We start from the raw sequence: 24,376 nt of genomic DNA on the forward strand, positions 1-24,376 counted from the left end.
TTGAACACAAGCTTCATGAGAGCAGGAACCTTGTGTGTCCTGTCCACTCCTATATCCCTCGTGCCTAGGATCATGCCTGGAAGATGGTAGGTAATCAAAAATTATTTACTCGATGAAGGAAATGACTGCATTCAGGTGCACTGAATGTCCACCCAATCTCATTACCCACCAATAAATGTGCAAATAGGGAGGATAAAACACAATTTAGAACAGCAGGGCTGTAGTAAAGACATTTCATACAGTGAGGTCAGTACAAAAACAAAACAAAATAAAAAAGGAATGGAAAGGAATACACTCAACCACACAACCACCTAGAAAAAGCATAAACCCTGAGTTCCAATAAAGATGTAGACAATGGGATGGATGGAGTCGGGGGGGGGGGTGTCACACCTCTTGTTCTCCATTCATAACGACTGTCCCCTCACTCTTCAAAAAAATCAGTTTCTTCAGACACACTGACTGAACCACATCAAGGACAACGGTTGATGACCGTCTAACATCAGACCTGCGACCCTTCATCCAGCCCTTCCTTTTGCATCAGTCACTGCTCCCTGGGATGCAGGTGCTGTTCCCTACAAGGTAAGGAGGCAGTAACCTAGCTCTTCAGGGAAGAGGTGAGGAGGGAAGTCTTCAGACCCAGGGCAAAGGTCTAAATACGCAGGTCCCCAAAGGTCCTATTTCTCCCAGGAGGGAAAGTAACAGTGCCTGAGGACCTACCAGGTGTTAGGCAGTATGCTGCTCTCTTAAACATGTTTTTCGAAATATAAAGGCCATTTCTTATCTCAACCCAAGAATTTAGGGAGGCCTCAAGTAAAACTTCCCCATCTCAACATTCCCCAGACCACTATTACTCCTTACCCCAAACTCCAGGAGCCATTGGGGAGGATAGAAAGAAATCTAGCGTGGCCAGAGACAGAACGGGAAAGGAATCGTGTTAGGACAAGAAGAGAGCTGTACTAGGCTAGGGCCCAGGATAAGTAAAGATTAAGAAAAGAATGCAGTCTGACCCTTTCCAAGCCCATTAGGTCCATGAGAAGAGGTGACAAGGAGCAGGAAACTGAAGCCCAGCAAACAGGTGGCCCCGAGACGAGGCCGCAGCTCCATGGTGGCAGGTGCGCGGAGCCACTGGGCTGAGCAGACGTAGGGCCGACGAAGTCCTAGGAGAAGGTTCGTGCGGTTTCCCAAGTGCGGATCAGTTCAGCCGTTCGCGTTCCCAGATTTTCTTTTTTTTTTTTTTTTTTTCTCCTAACCCTGAAGGAAGTGATGTTAGACGGATGTGGGTGGCGCCTCCGGGGTCCGGTTTGGGAAGGAGTGAGAGTTTAAAGGTGCAGTTCACGTAGAAGGTTGCGGGAGTTGCTTTGGGGCGCTATTTGCTTCACCCCGGGTTCTGGACGTTTAGTCCGAGGACCGAGAAAGAAAAGATGGGCCGAGATAGTGGGGGTGGGGAGGAGTCTCGGGAGAACCGTTGCTGGTTGCGTCCCCCAGCAAGCTAGCCCCTCCCCCTCAAGAACCACTGTACTTAATATTCACTACGCAAATTACTGATCGGTGAAGTCAGCCGCTCCCAACAGTGGGCCGGTTGCCCATTGGTTCCGGGTCCCCCTTTCTCCACCGCAAAAAAAAAAAAAAGAAAAAAAAAAAGGCAGACAACCGGATTTCATTCTCAGGTTACTGCTGGGGTCTGGCACAGGTCTGCCAAGTCTGTTTTGCGGTGCATGGTCTCGTGTCTGCAAGAATGCCCCTTCCTGCTAGAGAAGAAGCACTGGACTTTATTTTCCCTTTTAACCTAAATTCTCCTCTCAGGGATGATGCAACCAACTGACGCAAGCTCCGAGAAAACCAAACTTGGAATCTCTCATTGCAAAACTGACCTAGCTCTTCAGGGCGCCAGGTCATAATTCACTGCAGGTACTTACAAGTGCAAAGCTTCTTCTTAAATCTACTTGTTTTTGTTGTTTTTAAACTGGGTTATTTCTCAGTTTTCCTCTCGGATGCATAGCAAACAGGTCAAAATTTCCCGTCTCTCCTCCAGAACGGAGGCTAATTGAGTCCCCACACTAGTTAAGCTTGGCAGTGCGTGTGCGTACTTAATGCCCAGTGAAAGACAACTAGAGCAAAAGGACAAACGAACAAAAATACACACCTCCCCTTTATCAGACTCCCTACAAATTGCAGGCACGGACACAATGGAACTCCAGGGGGACTGCAAGCTCCAGAATGCAACGCGGCCACTGCACCTGCCGCTTTTCTATTGGGAGGCGCAGAGCGGCTTGGCCTTTGTAGTTCGTATATGCGATCCCAGGATAGGCTGCTCTTGTGAGAGAGAGGCGGGGCAGGATGTGTCACGTGGGTCCCACTCCCGCCGCCGCGGCCGCCTTCGTCTTTCTCTGTCTCGACTGAGGCAGCCATCTTGCTGTTGCCGCGTGCTGGTGTTGGAGGACCCTCCCTGCTTCAGGTGAGACCCCCGGCGGTCCCGCCACTCCACGGCCATAGGCCGCTGCGCACGGTCTCCCCCCGCCCTCTTCTTCCGACACCCGCCAACCGCTTGGGCTGCCACTTCCGCCGTGGCGCGCTGAGTGGGGGCGGAAGCGACTGGCTTGGCCTGTCGGTTACCGGCGGCGCAGCTGGGGGTCTGCACCTGAGGGAAGGTCCCCAGCACCACCGCTTTCCGTGGGGGCGAGCGGGCCAGCGCTGTTGCCGCCCAGATCAAGTCCTAGGAGGCAGGTGGTCCCCCGCCTCTGTTTTGTTACTCCTCATTATTCACAACAATAACGCTGTGAGCTTTATACCACCTATCTGCGGTCACCTCATTCGATCCTCCAACTCGACAGCTAAGGAAACTGAGGCTAGCAAGCTCCGGCCCCAGGCTCTGGAGACCGTATTCCGTGGCATTGCTCTTCACCTTGTAATGGCAGGATTTGTTTACAGGGCTACCACCCTCTCTGAAACATTGCCTTGCGCATCATTTTAGCCCTATCACACTGCCTGGTGCATAGTAGGCTGTCAGGAAGTTGATGATTGAACGACAGGCAGTGTTAATACATCCAGTGAATGGCGGTTTCAACTTCCGTTCCCACGGTCTTTCACTGTAGCAGCTCTGTCCCTTGAGTGGTAACAATAGTTACCAGTTTTTGAATATCTGCTGTGAATATCCCAGTGCTTGATAACGTAATCTTTAGCTCTGAAAAAAAATACTGTGAAGTATGTGGTGTTACACTTTTTCTAATACGGAAGGAATACAAGTTCAGAGAAGTAAAATATGTTTCTGAAGCCTTAAGTAGTAGAACCTTGATCCTTCTGATTGCAAAGCCTGTGCCTCTCTTAGAGGCCACATAATAAAAAGTCAGGATTAAAGACTGAATTTATTTTATCTCTGTAAAAATGAGGTATGTGTAAGTGCCTACTATAATGCTTAAAACTTAGGCACTCAGTAAATGTTGGATATAACCTCATTATTTGCACCGTTTCTTCAATCCTTGAGGAAAAGACTAAAGATCCTAGGATCCTCAAGGAAGAACTCACTAATCATGGCCTTAAGAAGTTACTTCTCCCTTCTGGGCCTAGGAGGGCCCTTATTTCCAAATCTGTTAAATTGGAAGGGATGTGAGCTGTTTTGTGTATTTCTGATTTAAACCCTGCTGCTGCTTTCCAGTATTTGAGATGGCATCCTATACAGGACATAAATAACAGGTACAATAAAAAGAAAGGTTGATTGAGGAACAGGGAGTTAAAGCAGGTTATCTTTGAGGTCTATTCCAGATTCTGAGCTTGACATCTCTTCTCTCATGAACTGAATCCAGTCCACTTTCTTACTTGAATTCCATGCACCCCAACCTGGTAGTAGACAAAGAACCACTTTTCTTCTTTCCCTTCCAATTTTGAACTTCCAGCCTCCCTAAAATGCTTTTTCTCTGAGGTACTCCTTGAGAACAAGTTTTTGATTATACTTATTACCTGGAATGGAATCTGTTCTTGTTTGCACATTGATTTAAAGAGTTAATTTTGTTCTGGCTTTGTTTCAAACAGATCAAGGCTCTATTTTGACTTTCATCTCTTCCATCTCTTCTCTTAGGGATTGTTACTTCAAAATGCAGAGAAGTCCCAAAAAGTTTATCTTGTATCTGGTTCTAATATTTTCACTTAGCCCCTTTTTTAATAAAAAATTCCTTAGGCTCTTTGTTAGTTCACTACACCTTCATGGCCGCATTACTTTGAGAACAGTGAATTTTGGTCCGTTTCTATAGAAACTGTAGAGATTGGGATTTACATCAGCAGATTTAAGTCAGTGTCAGATTTAAGTGTCAGTGTCAGATTTAAGTTGAGATTGCCACACACTTAAGCCTTTTGATTTTGTACTCTATTCACACTTAAACTCCTATAAAAGAATTTTTTTAGCTGCTTGAGCATTGTGATACAGTGCTGAGTAAAGATTGAAGAATTGTAAATTCTAAATGTTATTTAGGAACTGGACTTCGCCCTTAAAGCAGAGAGATACACAGGTTTGTTTCTTCAGTACAGTGTCAGAATACAGAAAGATTAGTACTTACATAATCTTTGATTCTTTCATCTCTAAAATGAAGAAAACAATATCTTTTTCATCTGGATGATGTTTATAAAGAGTTTAGAGAATCAACCAAAAAGTTTTGACAACAGCCTTACCCTTTATTCCCTCTGCTGTATCTCAATAGTGATTTGTTGATCTAAGAACAAGTAAAATAAGACTTTTAACATTGGCTTTTATTTGTTTATATAGTGTGGAATGTTATGACCCATTATAAACTGAAGAACTTTTTTTTCCTTAGTAGGAAAGGGCTGACCAGACTAGGTTTCTTGACTTTATAATGAACTTAGAGTTTTCAAAATCAAGATTAGCCTTTAAAAGTTTAAGATTCTCCTCTTCCCTGCAAAATTTCGTATTAATGTAGCAGAGATAGGTTTTTGTCGAATTGTGCAAGGAGGCATTTTACCTTATGTGCAAGACTATCTTGACAGTTATGACATACTAAGTTAGTGCAAGGTTTTGAATGAACTCTGTGGAAAGTGCTGCAGAAGCACCGAATGTCTGAAATCTGGTTCTCTTTTCCTGTTATTAACATACCACCTAATCTTGAATATAGGATGCCATGACTACCTCATATCTTGACAGCTAGACTATTGAAATTTTTTCTTTGTCCAGATTTTTCTTTCTTTTGTCTTCTATCTATGATTTAAAAAAATAATACAGAATATTATTTGAGAGAAAAAAAAAGTTGTGCTAATTTGCTAATAGCTCTCTTCTGTTAAAATCTTTGGGGAAGAAACTGGTGTAACTACAGAGATTTTAGAATTGGTTAGGTTTTATTGAGTACCAGAGTACCGAATTACACTTTTAAGGAGGGATCTTCGAATAAGTAATTTTGAATCTCAATTCTATTTTCTGTTTGTATATATGGCTCCCTCTTGGTATTACTTAATTTTGATTCTTTTGCTATTTGACTTATAAAGCTAGAAAAAGTTATTAATATTTAAAAAAAATATAGACAATATTATCATGGTGGTGGTGCATATTACAGGTTCAATGAACCAGAAGGTACTGTTGTATAAACAGTTGTTTTGGTAAATAAAACAGTGACTTTAACAAATTTATTTTTCCCCCCTAGATTTACCAACAGCATGAATCAAGAAAAGTTAGCCAAACTTCAGGCTCAGGTCCGGATAGGGGGCAAGGTGAGTGTGGCATAAGAAAAATTGGTAGGAGAATGTGTTATTACCAGATAGTATTATTATTTTGGATTTGTGGTCATTGAAGATCTAAACTTTTTTAAATTAATCAAGATTAAACCACATTCCAATTTGAAAATAACATGTCTAGATCTAAAATAGGTAATTAGAAGATATCTCTCTGATGGGTGCAATTGAAATAGCCACCTTTGAGACCTTTTAACATTCTGGTGGTTAAATGATATGAACAAGTTATTCAATCTTGTTAAACTTCCATTTTTGCATCTGTAAAATAAAAATGATCCTACATAAGATGCTTCTAAATATTAGAGTAATATTTATAAAGCACCTCAAACAATGTCTGGCACAGACTAGACACTTACTAAAAGACAGCTGTTATTATGTTAGACTCACCCTCAGATATTCCTGGATCTTGAGGTTACCTTATCTTGACTGGATACCCCTGCTGCTTCAGTTAGGTTTACATTGGGAGATGCAAAAGCTGATGGTACATTTGTTCGTTGCTAGGTTTTCCTCCCAAATTCCTACTTGATTTTCTATGTTGGTGAATGTGAACATGAGCATTCTTATTCCATGTGCTTTGAAACTTAAGGGAGAGTTAGTTCTGATCACTGAAAATCTTTGATTCCCTTTAGTTCCAACCCTGGGTTCAAGGAGAACATTCTACCTTTATCTCTGCTCAATACAATCTTTGTAAAAGGAAAAGCAAGAATAGTATTTACCTCAGACCTAGGGAGGGGATAGGTTGGATAGTATGTAGCAGCCCCACTGTGTCATTTACTTTGATAATGACTATAGTTCCTGGGGATAGGAACAGGAGAGGGGGAAGGGGAGAAACAACTAGTATTAATACTTTCTCCTTCTTTCCTAGTAATACAGTTATCTAACTCCAGACTCATAGTAACAAATTCATGTAACCAAAGTACTAGTCACATTGTAGCAGCAAGTAATGTAATATATCAGTGCAAAAGTTAGGAATATTCAAGAAACACAGAATATACCTGGAAGAGCTTGATACAGCACATCACTAATGTATATTTTAAGCCAGAAGGTTGGCACAGTCATTCAGCTAGTTTATTGAGCAACTGCTATGTGCCAAGCACACAACAGATAAATAAGTCAAAGTTTCCTGCTCTTGACACAATTCAGCTTGGGAGGGAGATGCACTCACAATTACACTACAGAATAGTAAATATTAAAATGAAGTATAAGGTGCACCTGAGTCAAGGAAGTCATCACTGAGCAGAGATTTGAAGAATAAACAACAGGTATGAGATAGGGTGAAGGGGAAGATTGTCATTCTCACACATGCAAAGGCATATGGGATGCTAAGATGCTTAGTGGATAGCATGATGCTTAGTGGAATGGCTTGCTTTAATTTGTTACAACTAGAGTTTATAATGGATAAAGAATGGCAGCTAATGAAACAGGTAATTTAGAGTCAGATCATAGTTTTGTGTGTCATACTAAGGAGATGAGGATTTTATCCCATAGGCAAGGTCAACTACTAAAGAATTTTAAGAAAAAACAGTAACAGTGATTTTAAAAGATAGCTGCTGGCATTGTGGAAAATGAAAACAAGTTTGGCATAGAGGAGAAGCTACAGCTTGTAGTATGTGGGACACGAATTTAGGGGTTGTATATGACACAACTTAATGATGAATAGAATGTGGGAGACAGAGGTGAGAGAGAAGTCTAGGATGGCCTCCAAATTTCTGGTTTTAGAGCTATGAAAATTAGGAAGTATAGGAAGAATAGTTTGGTGGACTGATGAGCTTATAGACAAGTTGATTTTAAGGTACATAAGGATCATTTGAATTGTAACTAGCAAGCAGTTGAATCAGGAACACTTCACAAATTAATGGCCATCTATCTTAATAGTCTCTCTTAGTCCATCCTTTAACTAGATTTCATTACAGCCTCCGCTGCTACTCCTGGGGCTCTCTTCCACTTCCACCAGAGTTTCTAAGACTAAGCCTCCTGCCTACCCTTTATAAGGCTGATTTCCTGAGTAATACTACAGAAGCTAACCAGAGATTAAAATCTCCTTTCCTTTCTTTTTACTCCTGGCAAGTCTCAGAAAGATTTAGCTCTCAATATACGGGCTACTGTTGGTAGTGCTTCAGCTCTGCTTTAGGTTACATTTATTTAAATTGGCTCAGGAGTTTAATTCATTGTCTTAAATAGTTTTTCAATGGAAAAAATTATTTAGAGTTTCAAAATATCCATTTAGAAAGAAAGTTTTCCTATCTCAGTAAATAGTATAATTTTCATTTGCTCAGGTCAAAATTCTAAACATCATTCTAGATTCCTTTTTCCCCTCATATCCTATATTTAGTCCATCAGTAAATCCTTTTGGTTCTTTTGACCATCTTAGCTCTCGTTATCTCCACTCTCATCTCTCGTCAGAACTTCTACAGTAGCTTCCTGATTGATCTCATTATAGTTCATTTTCCACAGCAACCTCAGTCATCTTTTAGAATCATAAATCGGATCAAACCATTCTCATGCTTAAAACCTTCCAGTAGCTTCCTATTGCAGTTGATATAAAGTCTAGTTCCTGCTCATGGCACATTAGGTTACATGATCTGGCCCTTACCAATCTTTCTGATTTCATTTTCCTTTACCTTTCCCATTATTTATTCTAGTCATACTGGTCTGCTCTGTCTAGAAATGACAGGTTCACTCTTGTTTCATTTTTCTTGGATCACTCTTCACCTAAATCTTTTCATGAGTCTCAGCTCGTACGCCACCTCTTCAGAGGGACCTTCCCTGAGCATTCTAATAAAGTAGTGCTTTGCCCCCACCCAATATTCTTGTTGCTCTGTTATTTTTTTTTCTTAATACACTTATCCTGTTTGAAATAATCTAATCTGTTTATATATTGACTTTTCCTTCCCATTGTAATGTAAGAACTTGATCTTTTTCATTCCTAGGTTCTAGGATTCTAGAACACTCATATAATAGGCATTTACCTGTTACATTGTAATGTCCAAAGTTTCAGAATATCTTTAGAGGGTGGTAGATAGTATAAAAAACTTTCCTTATTTGTTGGAAATTTGAAGTAAAGCACACTTCAGGTTATTTTGAAGTTAAAAATTATTTTTTGTTAGAAAACTTTTGAAACAATGTGTTAAAATGACACAGGCTAGATATTGGAAAAAATAAGAAAAATTGGCTAGAAACTAACCTTCAAAAATCTGCGTTTGGCTGACAGTCACAACTCTGTGACTGAGAAGTCTAATTAACCATTACTATTAAGTCTGCAGTTTTTTCTGTGAGTTTTAGGAAGAATATTATGGAGAGGAAGACAAGTGATTACAGTTATCAAATGCATGGCATGCTAACACTTTTGTTTGGTTATCTTTCAGGGTACAGCTCGCAGAAAGAAGAAGGTGGTACATAGAACAGCTACAGCTGATGACAAAAAACTTCAGAGTTCTCTAAAAAAACTGGCTGTGAATAATATAGCTGGTATTGAAGAGGTATGATCACTTTGTAAATTGTTATGTGGATAAACAGAGCATTCACAAATGATTATCCAGACTTTCAAATGTAACATATCAGCTTAAATGAATCTGATACTCTCTTTTTGAAGGACTGGAGCTATTGAATTTGCCTACTGTATAAAATTGGATTGTCAAAAAAATGATTTTATTAGGTGGTTAAGGAATTCGTTATACTTTTCAGACTCAAAGTACTGGGTTGGCCAAAAAGTTCGTACAGGTTTTTCTGTACTATCTTACCGGAAAACTTGTACGAATTTTTTTGCCAACCCAATATTTGCATATATGACAAAATTATGGACCTACTCTTTAATTTTAATGTAAAATAAGATTTTTTTTTCTAATAATACAGAAATAAGGTAAACCAAAGATTTCTTCCAATAAGGTGGACTTTTTTCCCGTAAGAGTACCTTTCTGCTCTTCACAGTCTCTCAAATTATTACTCAGAAAGCTCTCGCAGTAGCTTTACATGAATTGCATTTCTTATTAGACCACTTTCAAAAACTATTAATTTAATTTTAAAATTATTTTGATGATACTACTTTTCTCAGATCAGAAGCCAAAGATTGATTTATGCAAGAAAAATTATAATAACAATTTGTGATCTGTTACCATCTAGATCTACTTCTACCTGATGATTCCATTTCTGTTTAAATTTTCACTACTATCAGATTTTATTACATCATTACCAGGTATAGTACTACCTCACAAGTTTTAGTAGATTATTAATGCACATGTGCTGTAAAACATAGATCAGAAACAATGTAGAGGTGAGGATCTCTATTAAAGAAATAGAAGAGTAACAAAGAAAAGGCAGTGAAATGGCAAAGTGCCACATATTCCTTCCACTGGGGATATATGAACAAATAAATACTTTGTTTAAATATGCTTTGTACTTTCAAAATTAACTTACTGATAAAATAGTAGGGAAGGTAAGTCACATGTATCTTTTTTCCTTATAGCTAGATATGGCTGTGCATTCTTACTCTGATAAGTATTAAAACTTCATTTGCAAGTCTTGAAATTAAGTATTTAAAATGCTTTTTTCCCCCCTGAGCTATTAAAAGTTTTCATATATTTTCATTGACCTAAAATAATTTCCAGAGAGATCATTCTGTATCTGGGACATATTTGAGAAAAAGCAAATCTAAGCTTCTCTTTAAAAATTACAGCCTTATTAAAAAGAAGAATAAGTGGCAGTAATGGACATGAACTCTGATAATATTAACCCTAACCTACTAATAAGTGTTTAGGCAGTCTTACATCTTTGCCTATCTTTCTACTCTCCCAACTCCAACCCCTCCTCACTCAACCTCAACCCTATTGACACTTTGAACCAAATAATTCTTTATTGTGAAAACTGTCCTGTGCATTCTAGGATATTTGGCAGTATTCTTGGAGTCTCCCCACTAGATCTTCAGTTAAGACAGCCAAAAATGTCTCCAGACGTTGATGCAGGTCCTTTAGGGGGCAAATCACCCTTTGTTGAAAACACTTCTTTAGAGAGAGGAAAAGATTTTATTTACCTCCTTGAAGTATAGATTTTATCTCCAAGGGCATGCTTTTCTGAATGTTTGATTTTATTCAGATTTGGAAAACTCTGTGGCCCTTATAATTAATAAAACTTTTAGTGTTTTATAGTGAAATAACAAACCAATCGGTTAGTAGTCTTTGATCTCTTCAGCATATAATCAAACCTAATTATAATGCTGTGCTGAGGTCATAGTACTTTTGTAGTTCAAATTGTCATATTGAATATTTAATGGTAGTGAATATCTGCTGTATACCAAGCATTTTGCTAGGCAGTGATGCATAAGATATTATTCATAGTCTCTGTTCTTTAGAGCCTAACATCTAGTAGGGAAACTAGTCAGCTAGCCAGATAAACAAAATATGTATTATGCATTTTAGCTCCGTGGTATCTCTTTGAATTAGTTATTGTTGGTTACAGATAAGAAAGTTGAGACTTAAGAGAGTCAGGTACCTGCTCAAGATCACATAGCTGGGAAGTGTTGAATTCCAGATTTGAGCTAAGTATGTCAAAACCAGACTTCATTTTATTCATTGATTCATCTTGCTTTGGTCTTCTTAGTTACACTTAGGCCCACTCTTGACCTTTTCCTCTCCTCCTGCCCCTCCTTCCTCTCCATTCTTTCAAAGTCCCACCAAAGAAAGGGACTCTACCTGCCTTATCCTGTATTATTGAGTACCTGCCATGCAGAATTCATTACTTACACCATCATGGATAAATGAAATTGCCAAAAGTATTTCTAAGGACATTGCTTTTTCTCCTTTTCAGGTATTAATGTAGGTGTTATTTTGTCCTATAAGTCTTCCTGGTAGCACACGTATACGTATATGCAAAGACAGGTTAGATGTCTTTCCTATGTACCTCCATAATGCCCTGTATTTAAATTTATTACAGCATATATAAAACTATATTGTAAATTCATTTTTGTTGGTGTTGCCAATGCAATTCTGTTTGGGGAGTCATAGCTCCAAAATGTTGCACAGAAAATTAATGGTACATATAGGCATATACTGATGCAATGGACATGAACTTGGGCAAACTTAGGGAGATAGTGAGGTTCAGGGAGGCCTGGTGTGCTGTAGTCCATGGGGTCACAAAGAGTCAGACACAACTGGATGACTGAACAACAATAGCAACAGTAGACATGTACACACTCTTGTGGCACCCCTACCTCCATATGGGTACGTAAGTGACGTCTTCCAGTCCTCACAGACTAGTTATACAGAGAAAATACACATAAAGAAAATTAACAACATGAAGTAACAGCTATAAAATTTCCGAATGTTTGAGCCTAAAATGGGAAGTTTTACTTTTTCCCTTCTTTCCCTCTTTCTAAAATTGATTTTTTGAGAACCAAGATATTTGTACTTTATGTAACACTTTGCAGATATAAAATAATTTTATTTAGGCATATCTAGTATACTGTATATAATCTGGTTTGCCTCAAACATTACATATGTGTTACTATAATTAAACAATTTTTTTCTTCAAGAAAATGATGAGACACACTTTAAAAACAGCTTCTTGGAAGAAAAAAGAAACTACTACCTTAAATGTATACATGAAAACATGCAGTTTTCAGAAACATTAAAATAGGAAAAAATATATATGTCTTAGAATAAACACATTAATTACAGTTTGGGCTGTTTTGAACTTTTTCAAAGTGCTAAACTCTAGAATGTACTATCTTTTGGGATTTGGGCAGTTTAAGGAAAGTAGAAAAAAAAACTTTTGAAAAGAGCAGATAGGAATGGTAAGAGAAGATAGCAATGGTAGCACTGTAAAACAAAAATGACATTACTATGTTTTCTATACTTTGACCTTCAAAACATCAAACCAGTAGAAAGTACTCAGTTTGGTGGCTTGGGCACAGAGAGATCAGTGGTGGGTTTCAAAAACTCATTGCACTTTTGCCTAGTAAAATTCTGATCTTACTTTCTAGGCCTTTGGTATTGGTGATTATTTTTTCCTCTCCTAAGGGCACCCCACTCCAGTACTCTTGCCTGGAAAATCCCATGGATGGAGGAGCCTGGTGCGCTGCAGTCCATCGGGTCACTAGAAGTCGGACACGACTGAGCGACTTCATTTTCACTTTTCACTTTCATGCATTGGAGAAGGAAATGGCAACCCACTCCAGTGTTCTTGCCTGGAGAATCCCAGGGACGGGGGAGCCTGGTGGGCTGCCGTCTATGGAGTCGCACAGAGTCGGACACGACTGAAGTGACTTAGCATAGCAATGCTTAATTTATGTCCTCTTCGGATATGTAAAAGCTAAAGGACTGTTTGAATTAAGAGGGACTTCTCTGATCTTTTATGTATTAATTAGTAGTTGATTTGAGGTAATAAGTTTAATTGTATGTAGATTTCTTTTACCTGTCACCAAAGGAGAAGGCAGTGGCACCCCACTCCAGTACTCTTGCATGGAAAATCCCATGGACGGAGGAGCCTGGTGGGCTACAGTCCATGGGGTCGCTAAGAGTCAGGACACGACTGAGTGACTTCACTTTCACTTTTCACTTTCACGCATTGGAGAAGGAAATGGCAACCCACTCCAGTGTTCTTGCCTGGAGAATCTCAGGGATGGGGAGCCTGGTGGGCTGCTGTCTATGGGGTCACACAGAGTCGGATACAACTGAAGTGACTTAGCAGCAGCAGCAGCAGCAGCAAAGACAGAAATCCAGAGCTGTCAGAAAGGGGCAGGGGAGTGCCAGAGACTGTTTCATACAAAGAAGCCAAGTAACTGACCAGGTTTTAGGAAGGAATGCCTTGTAAACTCTGAGAATATAATCCAGAACTCAATTCCTGAAAAATTCTTATGTTCTATGACAGTTGAAGATACTTAGATGTGCTTCTTATTTGGTAATCTGATTGAATATAGTGACGGTGTTGTCACCCTGATGATAACATGAATCTATCAAAAGTAGAATCTGTTTCTTTTCTCAGAGACAGTTGATTTTATCAGATGTATTTGGTAAGAAATGTCACCAAAAATCTGTTTCTCTGGTTCAGATGGTTCAGATGGAATTTTACTGTTATCTTCAGAGTACAGCTTCTACCTTAACTAAGGTATATTCTGTCTCTATGAAACCTTCCCTTCTTTCCAGGCATAATAATCAACACTTTGTCTGTCCTTCCACTCGCCTTAACTTAAATTGCTGTGCCTGAATATGTTTATTATTACAACCTCATATTATAGGGTATGATTACTTACTTATTAACCAAGTAGTCTGTTTGCCGTAGTCTCTTGATTACAAGACTCTTGACAGCAGGAACTGTGTTTATTCATCATTTATAGTGTACAGCATGCTGACTCCCATGGACATCCCAGGTTGTTTGGGGCCTGTTAAATGTAAGAGATACTGATTATTTTAGGTGAAATTGTTTAGCAAGAAGTTAGTCATAGAGAGCTGGAGCTCAGGAGAAAGCTTAGGACTGGGAATTTAAATTTTGTAATTGTACACAAAAGTTTTACTGTTAATATTTTCCTTTTCTTGAACCACTTGTACAGAAAAAGGACTTAAAGTTCCTAAAGTTACTGGTTGACCCTTACTGTGGTTCCTTCTTCCTTCACCCTAGAGCGTCAGGTGCCAATGGGTGTACAGCTCTGAATGCAGGAGAATTAAAGGAAAGCACTCTGTCCTGGTCACCTTTTTATTACATGGCAGTCTTAATTTCTTTGGATGTCCTGCCTTTTTTTTTTTTTTTTTTTTGGCCATGCTGCCAGCATGTGGGATCTTAGTTCACTAAGCAGGGATCGAACCCATGCCCCCTCAGTGGAGCATGGAGTCTTAACAATGAGACTACAAGGGAAGTCCCAAATACCCTGCTTTTTTGGTTTTATGTTTTTCCACATTTTTATGTGAAAATAAACATAGCATAAAATCTGCCATTTTAACCTTTTTTTCCGTTCACTATGTGTGAATCCTTTTTTAATCATTAAAAAAAATTTTTTTTAACTATTTAAAAATTTTTAACCATTTAAAAAAATTGAATTATAGTAATTTACAATGTTGTCTTAGTTTCAAGTGTACACCAAAGTGATTCAGTCATTTATATATAATGGCTGAATTACTTCACTTAATTTGATCATTTCTAGGTCTATCCATATTGCTGCAAATGGCATTATTTCATTCTGTTTATGGCTGAGTAATATTCCATTGTGTGTATCTTCCACATCTTCTTTCTCTGTTCATCTGTTGATGGACATTTAGGTTGTTTCCATGTCTTGACTGTGGTAAATTGTGTTCCTTTGAATGTTGGGATACATGTATCTTTTCAAATTAGAGTTTTGTCCAGATATATGTCCAGGAATGGGATTACTAGATCATATGGTAACTCTGTTTTTAGTTTTTTGAGAAAGCTCTGTATTGTTCTCCATAGGGGATGCACCAATTTACACTCCAATGTAATAGGGTTCCCTTTATCTCCACAGCCTCTCCAGCATTTATTATTTGTAGGCTTTTTAATGATGACTTATGAGGTGGTACCTCATTGTAGTTTTAACTTGCACTCTAATTATTTAGCAGTATTGAGCATCTTTCCATGTGCCTACTGGCCATCTGTATAATATCTTCTTTGAAGAAATGTCTGTTTAGGTCTTCTGTCCATTTGTTGATTAGATTATTTGGGTTTTGTTTTGTTTTTGATATTGAGGTTTTTACTTTGGAAACTGATTCCTTGTTGGTAATATCATTTGCAAATATTTTCTCCCATTGAGTAGGTTGCCTTTTCATTTTGTTTATGGTTTCCTTTGCTGTGCAAAAGTTTTTGAGTTTAATTAGGTCTCATTTGTTTATTTTTGTTTTTATTTCCATTACTCTAGGAGACAGATCCAAACAAATAATGCTGCAATTACATTGAAGAGTGTCCTACTTGTGTTTTCCTCTAGGAGTTATATAGTATAAGTCTTACATTTAGATCTTTAATCCATTTTGAGTTTATTTTTGTATATGGTGTTCTTTTACATGTAGCTGTCCAGTTTTCCCAGTACCACTTACTGAAGAAACTGTCTTTTTTCCCATTGTATATTTTTGCCTTCTTTGTCATGGGTTAATTAACCATAAGTGCATGGGTTTATTTCTGGATTTCCTATTCTCTTCCATTGATCTATGTGTCTGTTTTCTTGCCAATATCATGCTATTTTTTTGTTTGTTTGTTTGTTTTTTAAATGGCTGCACTGGGTCTTCGCTCCTATGTGTAGGCTTTCTCTAGCTGCAGTGAGCAGGGACTGCTCTCTAGTTGCGGTGTGCTGGCTTCTCATTGTGGTGGCTTCTCTTGTTGTGGAGCAAGGGCTCTAGGTGCACAGACTTCAGTAGCTGTGGTGCATGGCCTCAGTCATTGCAGCTCATGGGCTCCAGAGTATGGGCTCAGTAGTTGTGGTACACGGGTTTAGTTGCCCTGTGTCATGTAGGATCTTCCTGGACCAGGGATCAAACTGGTGTCCCTTGCATTGTGAGGCAGATTCTTAACCACTGGACCACCAGGGAAAACCCAGTATCAACTGTTTTGATTACTGTAGCTTTGTAATGTAGTCTGAAGTCAAGGAGCTTGATTCCTCCAGCTCCATTCTTCTTTCTCAAGATTGTTTTGGCTATTCAGGATCTTTTGTATTTCCATACAAATTATAAAATTTTTTGTTCCAGCTCCATGAAAAATACCGTTGGTAATTTGATAGGGATTGTATTGAATCTATAGATTGCCTTGGGTGATGTGGTCATTTTGACAATTATGGCTCTCCCAATCCAAGAATATATCTTCCCATCTGTTTGTGTCATCTTCAATCTTTTTCATTAGCATCATAATAATTTTTAGAGTATAGATCTTTTGCCTCCCTAGGGAGGTTTATTCCTAGGTATTTTATTCTTTTTGATGTGTTAGTAAATGGGATTGTTTCCTTAATTTCTCTTTCTGATATTTCATATTAGTGTATAGAAATGCAACAGATTTCTATACATTAATTTTGTATCCTGCAACTTTACCAAATTCATTGATGAGCTCTAGTAATTTTTCAGTGACATCTTTAGGATTTTCTCTGAATACTACTGTCATGTCATCAGCAAACAGTGACAGTTTTACGACTTTTTTTCAATTTTGGATTCCTTTTTTTTTTTTTCTTTTTCTTCTCTGATTGCTGTGGTTGGGACCTCCAAAATTATGTTGAATAAAAATGGTGAGAGTGAGTATCCCTGTCTTGTTCCTGATTTTACAGGAAATGGTTTCAGCTTTTCACCATTGACTATGATGTTAACTGTGGTTTTATCATATGTGACCTTTTTTGTGTTGCAGTAAGTCACCTATATGCCCACATTCTGGAGAGTTTTCAATGTAAATGGATGTTGAATTTTATCAGGAGCTTTTTCAGCATCTATTGAGATGTCGTATGCAAGCTGAAACTCCAGTACTTTGGCCACCTCATGCGAAGAGTTGACTCATTGGAAAAGACCCTGATGCTGGGAGGAATTGGGGACAGGAGGAGAAGGGGACAACAGAGGATGAGATGGCTGGATGGCATCACCGACTCGATGGACGTGAGTCTGAGTGAACTCCGGGAGTTGGTGATGGACAGGGAGGCCTGGCGTGCTGCGATTCATGGGATCGCAAAGAGTCGGATACGACTGAGCGACTGATCTGATCTGATCTGATCCATAGAAAAAGTCTTTAATAGAATTTCTTAGCTGTACTAACAGATGAAGGTGCTCTCTCTGAAGTCAGTCAGTAAATAATGGAAGAGATGACTTCATTCAGCAAATTTGAGTGACTGTTATGTGCTGACATCATGAGAAACGCTGGGCTTGGAGGAAGCACAAGCTGGAATCAAGATTGCCGGGAGAAATATCAATAACCTCAGATATGCAGATGACACTACCCTTATGGCAGAAAGTGAAGAGGAACTAAGAAGCCTCTTGATGAAAGTGAAAGAGAAGAGTGGAAAAGTTGGCTTAAAGCTCAACATTCAGAAAACTAAGATCAGCGGAGGGGGTGTGGCCTGCTGACGTTGGGAGGTGGGGATAACGGACGCAAGCAGGCGCATCGCCATTTGCTGCGGCCAAGCATCGGTGAAGGCGGATATCGGAAGATGTCCGTCGCTAGACTCCCGCAGACGCGACCCAGTCTCTCGCAGTCAGTTCGTGTCACCCTATCTCACACGTCTCCCTTCCGGAGACCTTCCCCGCCACCACCCGGAGAGAAGTCGGAGACGCCCCAAGTGCGTCGTCACCGCCATGCCTAAGAATAAAGGTAAAGGAGGTAAAAACAGACGCAGAGGCAAGAATGAGAATGAACCTGAAAAGAGGGCGCTAGTGTTCAAAGAAGATGAGCAAGAGTATGCCCAAGTAATCAAAATGTTGGGAAACGGACGATTGGAAGCTATGTGTTTCGATGGTGTTAAGAGATTGTACCACATCAGAGGGAAACTGAGAAAGAAGGTCTGGATAAATACCTCAGACATTATATTGGTTGGTCTTCGGGACTACCAGGATAATAATAAAGCTGATGTAATCTTAAAATACAATGCAGATAAGGCTAGAAGTCTGAAGGCATATGGCAAGCTTCCAGAAAATGCTAAAATCAATGAAACTGATACATTTGGCTCTGGAGATGATGAAATCCAGTTTGATGACATTGGAGATGATGATGGAGACATTGATGATATCTAAAGTGAACTCAGCCTTGCACATTGCAGTTTTCTTTGAAGATTGTTCAACAGTTTGGATGTTAACTGTGACTCATTAAAATAAAAGTTTCATTAACAGCAAAAAAAAAAAAAAAAACTAAGATCATGGAATCCGGTCCCATCACTTCATGGCAAATAGAGGGGGAAACAGTGGCTGATTTTATTTTTTCTGGGCTCCAAAATCACTGCAGATGGTGATTGCAGCCATGAAATTAAAAGACGCTTACTCCTTGGAAGGAAAGTTATGATCAACCTAGACAGCATAGTAAAAAGCAGAGACATTACTTTGCCAACAAAGGTCTGTTTAGTCAAGGCTATGGTTTTTCCTGTAGTCATGTATGGATGTGAAAGTTGGACTATAAAGAAAGATGAGCGCCGAAGAATTGATGCTTTTGAACTGTGGTGTTGGAGACTTTTGAGAGTCCCTTGGGCTGCAAGGAGATCCAACCAGTCCATCCTAAAGGAGATCAGTCCTGGGTGTTCATTGGAAGGACTGATGCTGAAGCTGAAACTCCAATACTTTGGCCACCTGATGCGAAGAGCTGACTCATTGGAAAAGACCCTGATGCTGGGAAAGATTGAGGGCAGGATGAGAAGGGGACAACAGAAGATGAGATGGTCGGATGGCATCACCGACTCAATGGACATGGGTTTGGGTGGACTCCAGGAGTTGGTGATGTGACAGGGAGGCCTGGTGTGCTGTGGTTCATGGGGTCGCAAAGAGTCAGACGCGACTGAACTGAAGTATGTGCTGACACTTGAGGTAATGTTGTGTCTCATAATTTTGTATAGTATCAGTTTTCATGAAATTGGAAGATGCGTAAACCACCTTAAGTTTTCACAGAGAAAGAAGCATCTGACTGTGTCTTGGATAAATGGGAACTTGCAATGTGGAGAAGCAGGAAAAGGTTCTTCTTAACAGTGAAAATAGCGTATGTAAATAAACTATGCATGGAAGGACGTAGTAGTTGTTTCTGGTAACTTCAAAACATGTCAGTATTATTAGAGTGAAAAATAAGAGCAAGGGCATCTGGAGTTCTGAACTGGGGTCAAAAAAAAAAGCCTCTTCCTCTATAATTCAAGTAGCATTCTTTACCTCAGCTACCTTTTAAGTGGAAAAAGCACTGTGACATAAAGGGGATACTTGATTGATTGAAAAAGGGACCTGAGAGCTGGTACGGTAGGTAGTTTAACAGTCTTTATTTGTCTGCTCCTTCTCCTTATACTGTATATAGATTGTATGACTTAACATAGACCAAACATCAGTAAAGTCACTGGAGAAAGTGAAGTCTTCACATGAAATGCATATAGTTTGCTTTGTCAGTTCAACAAATTCCTTATCCTTCCTTTTGCCTCTTAAAAGAGTTGGGAAGTGTCCTGTTCATGTTGCTCGCTCAATAATTAATCCTTTGATAGTTCTAATAACCTGTATCTAGGAGCCATATATAACCATGTTATTTGCTCAGTAGAGGGGAAGGAATGTTAGACTGAAATAAAAGATTCTGGCCTTTGTAACCTCTAGTATTTCATTCTCTCAACTCTAAAATTAAACTCTCCACCTGTCTCTGGACCTTTCTATTCATGAAGTTATATCTTTTACACAACCTCATTTAAAACAACCATTAATTTCTGTTTCACAATCTGACATGGAATAGATATGACATATATTATTCATATATCTGCTGTTACTTAACCTGTACTCTGAGATAGATAATTCTCTGACAAGCTTTTATGGTGCCACACAATTGAATTTTTATAGACAAATAGGTGTTTAAGAATATGAGTGACATCATAGGAAAGAAGCTAAATAAAGTTGGGAAGCCTAAGTTTAATTAAGTTCTGAGTTTGCACATAATCAGTTATTTGTCCTGGGTATATTGCTTACTGAACAACAATATTGCTTAACCAAGAACTCTTTATCATTAGTATTTATTTCTTTAACAAGAGATTTGAACTAGAAGACCTCTAAGTTCAACAAATATATGGCCTGACTTTTTTTGAGCAATACTGATTTTAAATTTCTTGTGACTGTAATGTTTGTAAATAAAAAATATCTAATATTCCAATGTTGGGATACTTTTCACCCCTGGTAGTGTTATAGAAGTCATTTATTAAGTTAAGTGATGGGTCTTGATTTGGAAAAATGTAGTCCTACCATATCTTTATTCTTTTCCCATACTAAAATTATGTGATTCTGGAACAGATCCAGAAAAACATCACATTTCATATCTACTATGCCACTGCTACCTTCTCATGCCATTCCTCTCTCATACTTTAAGCTACTTTTGCATTGAACTTTTCTACCTACACAATAATTATCTTCAGAAGTACATAGCATATTTTTTTCTAAAGTTAACATAAATTATTTTTAACTCATGATTTTTGTTCAGTTGGATTGAATGCTTACTCTGTATAGTATTTGTGGGATTTAGTTACGATTTTCTAGGGGACTTGCCTTTATTTTCTCTGTGTTCCAGGTCTTGCCTGAAATTTAGAAGCCCCTTTCTTCCCCTTCCTTTCTGGTGCTGTGTGTCAGTGGTGGTGATCACCTCTGAGGAAGAAAAGCCCACTTCCACTGACCATGGAGAACACTCAGCATCTCTGCTTGATTCTGACAAGGGCAGTTTTTGGATGGACCATGAAATGCTTCTAAAGTAGCCAAGAATTAACTCTCCTAACCTTTTTATATAATAAGCATGTTACCACCAAGGTAACTTACCCAGTGAAGTCAACTGCATAGTGTAATCACATTATTTACACATTTAACTTATATGCAAATATAATACATACAGCTCTACTAAAACACAGCAAGAGTGAGAGAGAAAAATAACATTTTACATAGTGCACACACATTCAACCTTCCTTTTCAGTGAGTCCCAGGCAATGGATGAGATTAAATCTGAAGCAGTTCATATTGAGGAAAGCTATGATTTTAAGGGTTTCCTAGTAACTGATAAATGTTCAGATGGCTAGACAACTGAGTGGGAGAGCTTCTTGTCATTTACAAGGGTTATTGAAGGTTGTTGAGAAGCTCCACCTAAAAGGATTAGAGGAACTGACAAAATCTCCTATGAAGAATGACATGAGGAAAACAAGTTGAAACTTTTGTAAATTTACTAGATATTCAAAAGAGTGAAACCCTGATTGATTAAATTTCTGAGTGTTCTTTATGGGTTTTCAGTGGTTATTTTTACCATACACTATTACCTCCTTACCACCTGTTCGAACCATAAGTAAGATGCTAACTATTGTACAGATACAGTAGTATCTGTATGGATTTAGTTTGATAGTGTAAATTGAGTAATGGGTAATTTCATTAAGAAGCCAATTCTTGGCTGATAACTCCCTTTTTTAAAAAATGTGGGCATGATCTTCCTTCTCATAGTAGAAATCTTTAAATTTAAAATCTAGATTCTAGGGAATTCCCTGGCAGTCCAGCAGCTAGGACATGGGATTTTCACTGTTTTGGACCCAGGTCCATTCCCTAGTCAGGGAACTAAGATCTTGTAAGCCAAGTGGCACGGCCAATAATAATAACAAAATAATAGAATCTAGATTCTATAATAAAGTGATTATTTCTTTACCATCCTAGTAATTTGTGCCATAAACACCATTTTACTTTGTTGCTAGGGTGTTTTTCCGCCCAAATTCACTGCATAGATAATTATTACATCAGGATTGCAAAACTACCTACCAGGTAAAAAACAAGAATTGTTTTTAATTGTTTTTTAAACATATTTTTTGAGTTGTACCAAATATGTGAAATATATTTTTTTCTGTGATCATACAGGTGAACATGATTAAAGATGATGGGACAGTTATTCATTTCAACAATCCTAAAGTCCAAGCTTCCCTTTCTGCCAACACCTTTGCAATTACCGGCCATGCAGAAGCCAAACCAATCACAGAAATGCTTCCTGGAATATTAAGTCAGCTTGGTGCTGACAGCTTAACAAGTCTTAGGAAGTTAGCTGAACAGTTCCCTCGGCAAGGTGAGTATTTCAGGTTAATGCCTCTTTCCCTTTTCATCTTAATTAAAGAACCTAATGATTTAAAGGTATCTATTTCATGCTAGAAGGATTTGCCTGTTCGTAAATTTTACTTTTATAACGTTACTTGTATGCTTCATAAATTTTTGAGTTTGTCCCTTCAGTGATTAATGCAGTGCAGTCTATAGACTCTTCAGATACATTTGGTGGTAATATAGAGATTTGGGAGGTAATTACCTAAAAGGAAATTTTATAAATAGTTGATTTGGTATTTACTTCTGACTAATAACAAGAAGACAGTGATATCACAGAACTATATTTTCATTTAATATTGTTGATGATACTACAAATGAAGCAACTGTAAGTTCTGAATTTCCAAGATAGTCCTGGTTTCAAATTTGTCTTGTCAATGATGATACTACAAATGAAGCAACTGTAAGTTCTGAATTTCCAAGATAGTCCTGGTTTCAAATTTGTCTTGTCATTCCTGAAAATCAGAGCCTTTTATTTCAGTGTTCATTCTGCAAAGCTCGATACTTTTATACCAAATGAGATAGAAAAAAATCTTGAATGTTGATTTTTGTATTTGAAGAATATGGAATTTGGAGAATAAATTTAACTATAACGTCTTTATTTAAACTCACGTAAATTATTCCATTTTGCATGTTGTACCTTCACTACACATTGAGATTGCCAAGCATATTTAGTGTATATCTAAAGAAGTTAAATTTCTATTAATTTTTGTATTAAATAGAAAATATGGGATTAGATTAGACAGTATTTAGCTTCTCCTGAACAGCTATGTAAGATTTGTTTCTATAAACTATGTAGATAGGCAAAAAAAAATAAACACTGTAAGTGTTCCATAAAGGTCTTTGTTCTTAGTGACTAATTTTAAAGTAAACTTTTTGTAGTGCTGGATAGCAAAACCCCAAAACCAGAAGACATTGATGAGGAGGAGGATGATGTTCCAGGTAAGCAACCTTTCTTTAGTTTTAAGACTTTTTGCATCCTGTTTATCTCATTTAATTCATTGTGATGATTTTTCAGTTTTTTGTTGATGGTGAGCTTGTGAATTTAAATGGATTCATAATGATGCACATACAGTCTAATGAAAAAACCCTCCCATTTAGAATGTGGAATCAGAAATTGTCACACAGAGCTCTACTGCATTTACTGAGTTAGAATATGCCTTTATTAAATTGGAATCATTGTGATTATAAATTTACGTTATAGCATTTCTATAGGAATTATGATTGACATACGAAAATGCTATTCACCTTAGTAGTTTGCTTAGGCAAAAAAGGACTAACATTTCCTTAAGGTTTCTATTTTAAGCAGAAATTGAAGCATTATTAGTGAAATGCCCCCAATTTGTTTCTGCCTCTTGCCCTATGTCTTTTCAGGCTAATTTTGGTAGCAGTATTTGTTGAGCCAGAAGATAGGGATTGCATTTACTTTCTTTTTTGTAAATTTAACTCATTAACTTTTTTTTTTTTCAGATCTCGTAGAAAATTTTGATGAGGCATCAAAGAATGAAGCTAACTAAGATCTTTTCTGATTTTTGGAAGCTGGCATGGACTAGATTTAACAAATCAGCTATGTGGTTCCAAAGTTTTACAGACACGGAGAACATCAACTGTTACTAGTTCAGTAATATAAATATTTTGTATATTGATAATGCTGTTTGTTCAGCATTTTTTGGTCATTAATTTTGCATTTTGCACTTCCTCCCAGGATCTATTCTTTTGGACAAAATACGAAGTGTTGGTGCAGTTTGAGGGTCTTTTGGGTTTTAATTCTTGGTTTTTTTTGTTCTTTGTTGGGGTATTTTAGGTGTGTGTATGTGTGTATGTGTGTGTGTGGGTATGTATGTATACAGTGGAGAGCAAATTGGAAACCAGTTTTATTTATCCTCCTCCTTACCCCAGTAGAAATAAAGCAAATCTTTACATTT

The 24,376-nt window shown here is 38.1% G+C and overlaps 3 protein-coding genes across 10 annotated transcripts in view; 2 read left to right on the forward strand and 1 right to left on the reverse strand.

Moving 5' to 3' along the window:
• The window catches only part of TXNDC12 (thioredoxin domain containing 12), a 33,638-nt gene extending 32,423 nt beyond the window's left edge, over positions 1-1,215 (reverse strand). The window contains exon 1 of the mRNA XM_086388322.1: positions 1,008-1,215. Coding sequence (XP_086244448.1) covers positions 1,008-1,104 — 97 coding nt within the window. The 5' untranslated portion in view covers positions 1,105-1,215. The remainder of the gene's footprint in view (positions 1-1,007) is intronic.
• On the forward strand, positions 1,161-24,376 carry BTF3L4 (basic transcription factor 3 like 4). 8 transcript variants are annotated; one of them, XM_086388294.1, is made up of 7 exons: positions 1,161-1,325; positions 1,804-1,908; positions 5,640-5,706; positions 9,093-9,206; positions 22,221-22,422; positions 23,334-23,393; positions 23,922-24,376. In XM_086388294.1, the coding sequence occupies exons 3-7, from the start codon at positions 5,653-5,655 to the stop codon at positions 23,966-23,968; spliced, it is 477 nt and encodes a 158-aa protein (XP_086244420.1). In that variant the 5' UTR covers positions 1,161-1,325; positions 1,804-1,908; positions 5,640-5,652; the 3' UTR covers positions 23,969-24,376. The 8 variants fall into 8 exon arrangements, with proteins under 8 accessions (XP_086244420.1, XP_086244412.1, XP_086244402.1 ...); XM_086388286.1 differs by lacking the exons at positions 1,161-1,325; positions 1,804-1,908 and adding an exon at positions 2,380-3,690; XM_086388276.1 differs by lacking the exons at positions 1,161-1,325; positions 1,804-1,908 and adding an exon at positions 2,380-2,720.
• On the forward strand, positions 17,766-19,029 carry LOC147375343 (eukaryotic translation initiation factor 1A, X-chromosomal-like). The gene has a single exon (XM_086388332.1). It carries the CDS (start codon positions 17,979-17,981, stop codon positions 18,411-18,413), a length of 435 nt encoding a protein of 144 aa, XP_086244458.1. The 5' UTR covers positions 17,766-17,978; the 3' UTR covers positions 18,414-19,029.

Source organism: Bos grunniens, chromosome 3, assembly GCF_055505025.1.
Source record: "Bos grunniens cultivar Pamir isolate PY7600 chromosome 3, Bosgru_T2T1.0, whole genome shotgun sequence".
NCBI lineage: Eukaryota > Metazoa > Chordata > Mammalia > Artiodactyla > Bovidae > Bos > Bos grunniens.